Genomic DNA, 9,536 nt, shown 5'->3' on the forward strand with positions numbered 1-9,536 from the left:
AACGGAGATTTCCAATTTTATATTACCCACAGACCTATATAATATATTTTGTTGGTTCTTATCGACCTTATCATAAATAATACAGACGTTACTTCAAAAAGAAAATGATTACGTCCTTCGCGTCATGCATTTAGTCATGCATATTAAACAATGACCTATTATAATTTCTACTTAGTCACTGTTTTTTCTAGGAAACCCATCTATGCTCTAATAGCACTCCCTATATGGAAGAAGGAGTATTTTGTACACTTTTGTCCTAGCATATGGGACGAGGAATGTGCCTTTATCTTTGTGTCTTTCTGAGTATTTTATTAGATTTTTTTTTTTTTTTTTTTTTGTATTTCAAGTTTTATGTATAATTGCTACTTTACTTTTGAGCCTTCTATCCTGAATAGGCTTTTTAAATTGAGTGATTTTACTAAAGGAGTTACCCTATAGTCAAATGTGAATATTCATTTGTTATGAATCTCACTGCTCTATTTTGTGTCTATTCCAGTTTCTTAATGTTTTCTTGAGTTGAGGGGTCCCAAACAGAGGAGGCATATTCTATTATTGGCCTAACAAAGGTTAAATAACATTTTAGTTTTATGTTCTTATTTGATTTATAGAAATTTCTTTTAATAAACCCTAATGCTTTGTTTGATTTTTGATAGTTTCATCAATATGAGGATTCCATGACAGTTTTTCATTTATTATAACACCTAGGTATTTTGCGTTTTTAGTTTGTGTTACTGGTTTATCAAGATAAGTGGAATTTATTTGTTTTAGCTTTTTTGTTACTCTTAATAACTGACTTTTTTCTAGGTGGAAAGACATGCTCCAATTTGATTCTCATTTCTGAAATTCATCTAATTCTCTTTGTAAAATTTCTGTCTCTTGTGTTGTTTTTATTGTTCTACATATTATGCAATCATCTGCGAATAATCTGACTTTTGTTCCTGAACTAATGCAATTTGGTAAATCGTTTATGTAAATTAAAAATTGTAGTGGACCCAAGACTGTTCCTTGAGGAACGCCTGAGTTTACTGTTATTGGTGTTGATTTAGAGCCATTTATGATTTATTATTACAGTTTGTTCTCTCCCTATCAGAAAATCTTTAATCCACCGATGCAATGGACCATCAATGACAAAATATTTTAATTAAATTAAATTAAATTTGATTAGAAGATTGTTATCTTGTTTCTTTTTGCCGGGTACATTGATTTATCATAGTTGGATAGTGCCTATGCAGTCACATAGATACCATCGATCTGAGAATCGGTGAGTTATATTATTTGGTTCAATCCCACGTCTTAACAACTGGTGTCGAAGCGGGATAGCGCCTACTCTACCTACCAACATGTCTACTTCTAAACACCTGGATGTCTGCCTGGTCGTGCGGTTTGCGCGCTGGACTGTCGTTCGGATTTATCGACGGTCGAGGGTTCAAACCCTGCCCGCTCCCATCCCCCGTCGTCCTGCGGGAGGTTTGGACTAGGAAGTAATTATCTTCAACTCTGAAGAAACATCCGAAACATGTAAAACATTTTACAAACAAACATTTTACCTACATGAGCTCCAGATTAACGAAATCCGTAAATGAGTTAAGAGGCGGGACATCGTAGCGTCAGGAAACAAAGAAGCCCTCGTTAGCCGTCTGAGTGATGACTTGAAAGAAAACGGGTTTGACCCGGACACTTACGAGTTATAAATGAAGGCTTATCTAAGCAGAATGTTGAGTGAAATAAAAGAGGAACTTCTAGGGTCAATGCGAGCAATGGCGACTGGTCTGAAAACAGATCTGGAGGAATTCAGAAGTAAGTTAAGGGCGGAAATCGCCGCTGTGAAGTCACAGCTTACAGTAGAGATGGAGCAAAAGATTAAAGCCCTTAACGACGAGGTCCAGGCAGTCAAGGTCGAGCTGGGCAAGGTTCAACAATTTGGAAAGTCATGCCACCTATTTTTGATGGTACAGTCTCGTAGACAGTCTTTAAAAGACAATTAGAGACGGTTGCTAAAGTGAAAAACTAGAGTACGAATGAGCAAAAGCAACTGGATTAATGTTAGCCTTACGAGTAAAGGCCTCTGAATTGCTACAGATAGTTAACGACCATTGAGATTACGAGGCCATTGTTAGAACAATGGAATTGCGATTTGTGGACTAACACATGAAGGAGGTTTACTGAGTGGAATTGAAGACTCGGCAGCAACAACCAGGAGAGACACTACAGGAAAATGGCGGCAGATATCGAACGACTGGCTTATCCGACCTTGACCCAGGAGATCTTAGAAGTTCTCATAACAGACGCGTTTATTGATGATGTTCGTGACCCCGAAGAAGAAGGCTTTCAAATTAAGTGGAATATGAGAGGCAAGCGATGCTTTGATACACGCCTTATCTTTTGAGGCAGCTAAAGACACATGAAAAACAACCCATTTCAGTCGAGGGGCTTCTTGTGGAAACAAAAGATGACCGACGGTCGCACCAAATGCCCAGACCAAATAGACCAGTTGTTCACTGCTGGAATTGCAATGCTCTTGGGAAAATTCAGCGACATTGTACTCGAGGATATGCAGGCCGACCAAGAGAGAGAGAGAGAGAGAGAGAGTACGTCCTTTGAACAATTGTTTCATCTGTCCCCTGACTTTCGTCGTAGGGGTGTTGTTACAGTTTGCCTAACCTGATTACTTCACTTTTCCTAGTCGGCTGTTGTTCTTAGCAAGACATCAAGAGAGAGGTCGGTCCATTCTTTTATGTTATCCAGCTAAGCTTTTGTAAAAAGTACATATGTACCTAAAATTACTCCCTATAGGACATGGACATTAAATTATATTAGATCTTATAATAAAACTTAGTTTAATCTAGCAAGTGATGGGCCACCCATTATAGAAATACGATTAATGATTAGTTAGTAGAAGCGAATGATATTGATTTAAATATTTACATTGCAAAAAAAGGCGTACATTATACATTATAAATATTGATTGTATAATTCCACTGAAATTGAACTTTGCAATTAGACTACATGCATAGAATGTTATATGCTTATCACTTAAGCAAAATATTAATGCTGGTAGTATGAACGTCTTTTTATGGAGAGTATGTTTAAAAAAAATACACTCACACCTACCTTGTAACAAACAGTGTTGGACTTAGGCAAGAAATTATTTTCAACCTTTCAGGGGTACCAACAGCTATACATATAATCTTCACATACTTGAAGAGTAGATGTCTCGAGCGGGTTCACCAATCAAGAGTTGCAATTTAATAGAGCATGACTCTGGCTCAGACCTCATACTCTTTTCATTGGCAATCATACACAATTCAAAACTTTTGTCTTTATTTTTTTTCTATCTCTCAAATAGACTACCGTCTACTGAAGCGGCGTAGCTTGCAATGTGCGAATATTGCGGTCCGCACGGGGCATCAAGTGGTGAGGCATCAAATCATCAAAATAAGGACAAACTTTCTCAGTAAAACTACACATTGTAATTACATAAATAAAACAAACGCATTTATTTGTTAATAGTCCTATATTCTTTCTTAAATTAAATTAAATGTAAGCTGTAGACCAACTTGAATCAAATTTTATCAGATTTGTTTAAATCTCTGAAGGCAACGCACTTTAGTAATTTTTTCTTGAAACGACACATGATGCTTCTTCATTGTTTAATGCGCTGGTTAAGTAATGGTGTTTTACAACTCACTAATTTGGCAATTTCGTAGATTGAATAAGACCTAATGGAAAAAAAAAAAAACTTTGATAAACTTTTTGATATTTTGCCGGCGAGAAAGCACATGAAATTATAAACTTTTCGCTGTTTTAAAAAATTTTTTTTGGAGGAAATTATGAGGAACTTTCACACAGGGCATCAAACACACTAGGTACGCCTCTGCGGTCTAGTGACAACGGTTTAGGAGGATCGAATAGTTCCATTTTATTCGTGTAGATTCTTTGTCTAGATCTAGATCTAAAACAAAATAACACCACCTGATAAAAAAATATTTATCCTAATTCACTTTAGCAATTTAGAAACCAGTATCTGACGGCAGCCCTTTATGAAAACTTCTAGCCACTTCTGATACCCCATTCTGTTACGACTGACAAATAAATTATTGAAGACAATTAAACACAATAATTAATTAACAAATGCTTCATCTACTCCTATCAACCTAAAGTATCTGTTAATTCATTTAAAAGGATACAAGCAATTAATTCAGATATAGATTAAATTTATGGGAAGTTTCGCAGAGGAAAAAAAGGAAATTTTAAAAAGCTACATCTTAAGACAATATTATATAGTTCAGTGCCAAGAGGACTAACATAGAAGAATAATTAGCTTCTGGGAAAATCCAATGACTGGCTTAATCCAAGTTAAGGAAATATACGGGCCTAGACCTATATAATGATTATCAGGTGATTCAGAAAGGTAAATATAAGGCCTAATCAGTTAAATAAATGCTATTGACCTTTCTGGCGAGGTTTCAGACATCAGACTTATCTAATATATATTTCAATACTAATAGACTAGTTTATAGTTTTATATATTATATACTAATTTACTAGTAACTTGTCTAGACTCTATAGTCTAGGCCTAGGCAGTCTTACTCTTAGAGGTCTATTAGAGTCTAGGACTTAAAATTTAAGCTAATTTTATTAAGAGTGTACATTTAAGAAAAAATAATTCATGCTATTATAGCCATTAACTTATTGCTAAAATAAATAGTAAATATGTCAAAACCCTATCCTTTTTGCAATTAACGATAAAGCGAAGTTATTAATTTACAAGCAATTTGAACTTTTTAAATTTTAGTTTTCTCAAAGGGTCTACTTTCGATTTTAACGTACACGTCATGTTTTTCCTTTTGCTTATTTTTCTTACATAAGAGTTCCTAAAGCTTTCCATCGTGGCCAGGTTTCTCTCTCTATGAGTTTTTGTCATGGTTGAATAAGAAAAGAAAAAAAAAAGATACGTTATTGCTACCTTTGATGATAATTGGTTTGCGTAGCCATGATAGCCTACCACACACAGTTTCTAGGCATAAATAAGTTTAATAAGGCCCGTGGCGGTGTTAACGTATGTTGTTTAAAGCGTATCATAATAGGTCCAATATTTCAGGTCTAGTCTACACATCACCACTACATTATTCATTTTAAAATATTCATTTTATCTTATCCTACCCCCCCCCCCCCTCAAATTTTGAGGGTAAGATTATAAAATCTGTGTAAAAAAGACGTTTTGCATTGTTTTGTTTTTTTAAGTGGGTTCTAACTGTAGGCCTGTACGGCAGGAGGATGAGGTTCTGAAGCTTAGAACGCAAGAAAACGTTTGGTTCTGGAGCTGTTGAAGCTTTCAGTATTCCCCAAAACACCTTTGCTGGCTGGGGGTGGGGATCATGGGCATAGCTAGGAGTTTTCCATCATTTGGAGGCCCGGGCGGCTTGACCTCTTTGGGGCCCCTGCATTTTGCGTAATATTAAATTTTTAATGGAAAACAACAACAACACTCATTTGGGAGCCCCCATCAAGTGGGGGCCCGGGGGGATTTTCAAATTCTCCCCCCCCCTAGCTACGCCACTGTGGGGGATGCAAGATGCCTCTCAATACTATCATTAGAATTTTTTTTCAAAAGTATATAATCCAAAATGTTATTGCGACGTATTGCGCCTCAGTGAGTTAAACTAAAAAGTGCATAGGGTCAAACATGAAGTTTAGAACTTTCCTAAGGAATTAAAAATTTTATTTTCAAACTTTTTAGTGCAGGGAAAAAAAAACGAAAAAAAAGTATTATTTACTAAATATTTGTATTTTCAGAATTGTCCGTTTACAAAGCAACAAAGATCAGTTGCCTGCTGTGTTAAGAACGAATCCTGCCTGTAGTTATCTTCTTGAACCCTGCAGGAAGTTTGGATTTGGACTTTATAATCTGCCTTTCTAATGAAAGGTCTAAAACAGACCACGTTAAGTCAAGATTAGAAAGTCAGTTTTTCTTGCCCTTAAAGATCGATTGACTTTACAACAGCGGTCCCGAGAGGATCTAGATCATTCGAGATCTACAGTTCAACCAAGCGTACAGTTCATACGGAGGATACATATTCAACATCTATTTACAGGCACATAATGGAACACACTCAAGGACGAAAGAAACTTGTCGTGCTCAAAGATACTGCCAGTGTATCACACCGCAATGAATTATGGGCCAAGTTTTCAATACTAGCAGTTCTTGTAATCGTCATCCCTTGTTTAGCATGGTATCTTAGCGGATTAACAAAAGAATCCAATCTTGCTGGAGTTAGCAATGGTAAACTCGAGAAAGACTACACCACCTGGGGTAAATTTCAAACTCCTATCAGCTCTTGGAGAGACAATATTTATTATATAAATGGCTCCTCTTCGGACTTTTCATTGTTGGATGACAAAAACTTAATAGGTGTATTTTTAATTTTCTTTTGCGGAAATATTCAACGATATTTTCAAATGGCCCGTGTAATGTTTAGTCTACTTTTGCAGCATTTGCTATTTATCGTATCTCGTTTAATTAAAAAGTTTGGACACAAAAAACTAATCTGTTTTTTAGTAATCAGTACACTACTCTGTACAAGTTACATTACTGGTCTGGTGTGTTCCGTGGAACTAATTCTGACTAAGTTGGGCACCAGAATATTTAATTGTATGGAGAGCATGATTTATGACTCAAACGACGAATTGCCAGAACTTGTAACGGCGCGCCAAACACATCCATCTACAATGGGCAAGTCCGCTCCGTTTTTTCTCTATAAATACTACCGGTTTCCTTTAGAAGATGTTGTTTTTAAATGTGAGTATCAAACAACAGATCCTAAACCTTTCCGTAGAAGTGCCAATTGGAGAAAAAATGGACTGCCGTTGCAAATTAATGACTCTAGAATCCAAATAAAAATAACCATCAGTAAAGTTGATAATTTAGAACTCTATAACGTGCTCTCTGTGTTAACTATTCAACTGCTAGAGGAAAGTGACTTTGCACACTATACTTGTGAGTATCATAACCCTTACAATTCTTTTGTTCAGCCTGGACCAACCATGAGTGAAGGATTTCACCGATCCCCTCATCTGAAGCCAATACCTTCCAATCCAAAGTGTAACTGTCAACCAAAGCCACCAACATCCAATAAATGCAGGCAACCTGTATATGTTGAAATTTATGAATGTTTCTCTGAATTTGCCCTCGTAAGACAAAAGGAAAAAGTTGTCACTAAGTTCTTAACTCCTGGTAGCTTGTTTATCGAAACTGTACATTATAGAACTATTGAAGATAATGTAAACATAGAAATTGATACTTATGGCAAAGAAATTCTAAGCCCAGAAGAGAACTGCTGCTCAACATTTTTGATGATGTATTGGCGTCTTTTTCGTGGTGGGGGCTATTTCTCTGCGCGTCCTCCGTTCACGCGAACAATTCTTACGGACGAGGGATTACTTTTTCAACGCTATCAATGTTTGTGTAAACACAGTTTCGGTATGAGAGAGTTTAAAATATTTAGAAGTTTTGTTAATGCTACAGATGGAAGAAGAGATAGCTCTGAGATTATTTTCCCAGTCAGGCACAAACTTTTTCCAGTGTATTCTTTTCTCTGGGAGAGCCCACATCACGACTATGAATCAGTAACGGACGACGATTCAAACTGTTTTGACTCGAACTTTTCAAATACAAACTGCAGAACAATGGAACGTTTGTTGGAATCCAGTATGGAATTTTACTTTTTTTTCGAAAATCTGTTTCTTTTTGTTATGGTAATTATTTTTTCTTTTATAGTTGGAAGTTTGCCTTATATTGTCAGAAAAAAAATGATACGCCCTATTTTGAACGCAGTTCTGTATTTCAAACAAGAGGACATACAATTTGAGTCTGTTGCTGGCAAACCTTTGAAAAACCTTCAGTCGATCGTTAAATTGCAGACTGATGACATATCCACTTATGAAAACTGTAAAGACTATGATATTTACATATCTTACGATGAAGAGGTTGAATATGACCTGATGATAGCTGAACACATCAAAGGGATTCTGATGTCAAGGAATTTATCCATATTTGACGCTCACAAAGATGTCCCACTAGGACACCCAACGTTCACGGAGATAGAAAAAGCAATAGCTCACAGTTCAAGATTTGTTGTAATCACTTCTCAGAGCTACGTGGAGCACAAAGTCTTGGAATTTAATGCTGTACAGACAACTATCATTGGCAAAGGCTTCAAGCTTAAAGACAGACTTCTTATTATTAAGTCTGATGATTGCGAAATCGATAGGCTATATCTTGTACCTTGCATACGACTAACTGACTATTTGAAAAAGAGGGATGCATTAGATGAAAAAGTTATCGATACATTTCTGAAATGGGAGACGATAACTAGACCTCTTGTCGTGGAGAATTCTTCCTTTGGAGTTGATAATATCCTGGAGCTTCTAAGAACTCCCAAAATATTGAACGCAGTTATTATAGCATTAAGTTTTATCATAATAATAGTTGCACGTTTAGTTTACCTTGACATTTAATTGATCACTTGCCTAAAAGACGCGAAGAAAAACATTACTTCTATTCAGTCAGCAATACTTCAATTCCAGTATTGAAAAAAAGAATGGACGTTGGTGATGGGAGAATCAAGGCTTAGACACATCACTAAATGCGTTGATGTCTATGCGCTTGAGGATTACCTTGCCTTCTGTTCCCTTCACGTTTCCAGTGAATGACTACCCTGATGTTCTGAAGCAGTGATTCCCAAAGTGGGGTTCGCGTACCCCCAGGGGTAACGGGAAGAGTTTGAAGGGGCTACGCGTATCACATGGTTAACTATGCTGATGTTTTAAAATTCCCATTTAGTTTATGCATTAGGATAAAAGATAATAAGTTTAAATTCTTGTTATTATTTATTCTAAGTTTTTACAAACTCAAATACGGCGCTAGTTTACATTTGAAGACTAAGTTCTACAAAGATCAGAAGCTGGAAAGGGATGGTACAACTTCCGTCAACACGCCCATTTTTTTCAATGAAGAAAAATTGTCTATAATTATAGAATGCATTTATTGTGATACACTAATTATTTTGTATATAAAGGCTTATAAAAAAGTTTTTGATTGTTTTTAACATAAATGTTTTTTTTTTGTTTTTTTTTTTTTTTTGGGGGGGGGGGGGGGTAAGGGGTACTCAGCTTTACGCAAATTCTAGTAGGGGTAAGCATAATATAATCTTATAAAATGATTTGAAATTGTTTTTCTGTTATTGAGTGCTGCTGTACATCTAGTTCTTATTTTTACAATGTTTGCTTTGTTTTCCGATAGGCCAAAATGTTTTTCTACTATAGGCTGCTGTTGTTGTCAATCGAGTTCTTCCCTTAAATTTTTTTTATGTTCCCTAGCTAGCCATGTTTATTTATTTTACAGAGGTAAAGTAAAGACTGTTTCTGTGGCCCACTGTTAACGAGGTTGTCGCATGGCCAGCACAACGACCAACCTCCTTTACTTTTCCCTAATGTCAGGTACCCATTAAAACTGGGTGGACTCAGAGGCGCCTAAA

At 36.2% G+C, this 9,536-nt stretch overlaps 1 protein-coding gene across 1 annotated transcript; it reads left to right on the forward strand.

Moving 5' to 3' along the window:
• Positions 1-4,209: 4,209 nt before the first annotated feature.
• Positions 4,210-9,087, forward strand: LOC129924447 (uncharacterized). Its single transcript, XM_056018892.1, has 2 exons — positions 4,210-4,411; positions 5,797-9,087. The coding sequence occupies exon 2, from the start codon at positions 6,103-6,105 to the stop codon at positions 8,515-8,517; it is 2,415 nt and encodes an 804-aa protein (XP_055874867.1). The 5' UTR covers positions 4,210-4,411; positions 5,797-6,102; the 3' UTR covers positions 8,518-9,087.
• The last annotated feature ends 449 nt before the right edge of the window (positions 9,088-9,536 follow it).

This window comes from Biomphalaria glabrata, chromosome 2 (genome assembly GCF_947242115.1).
Source record: "Biomphalaria glabrata chromosome 2, xgBioGlab47.1, whole genome shotgun sequence".
NCBI lineage: Eukaryota > Metazoa > Mollusca > Gastropoda > Planorbidae > Biomphalaria > Biomphalaria glabrata.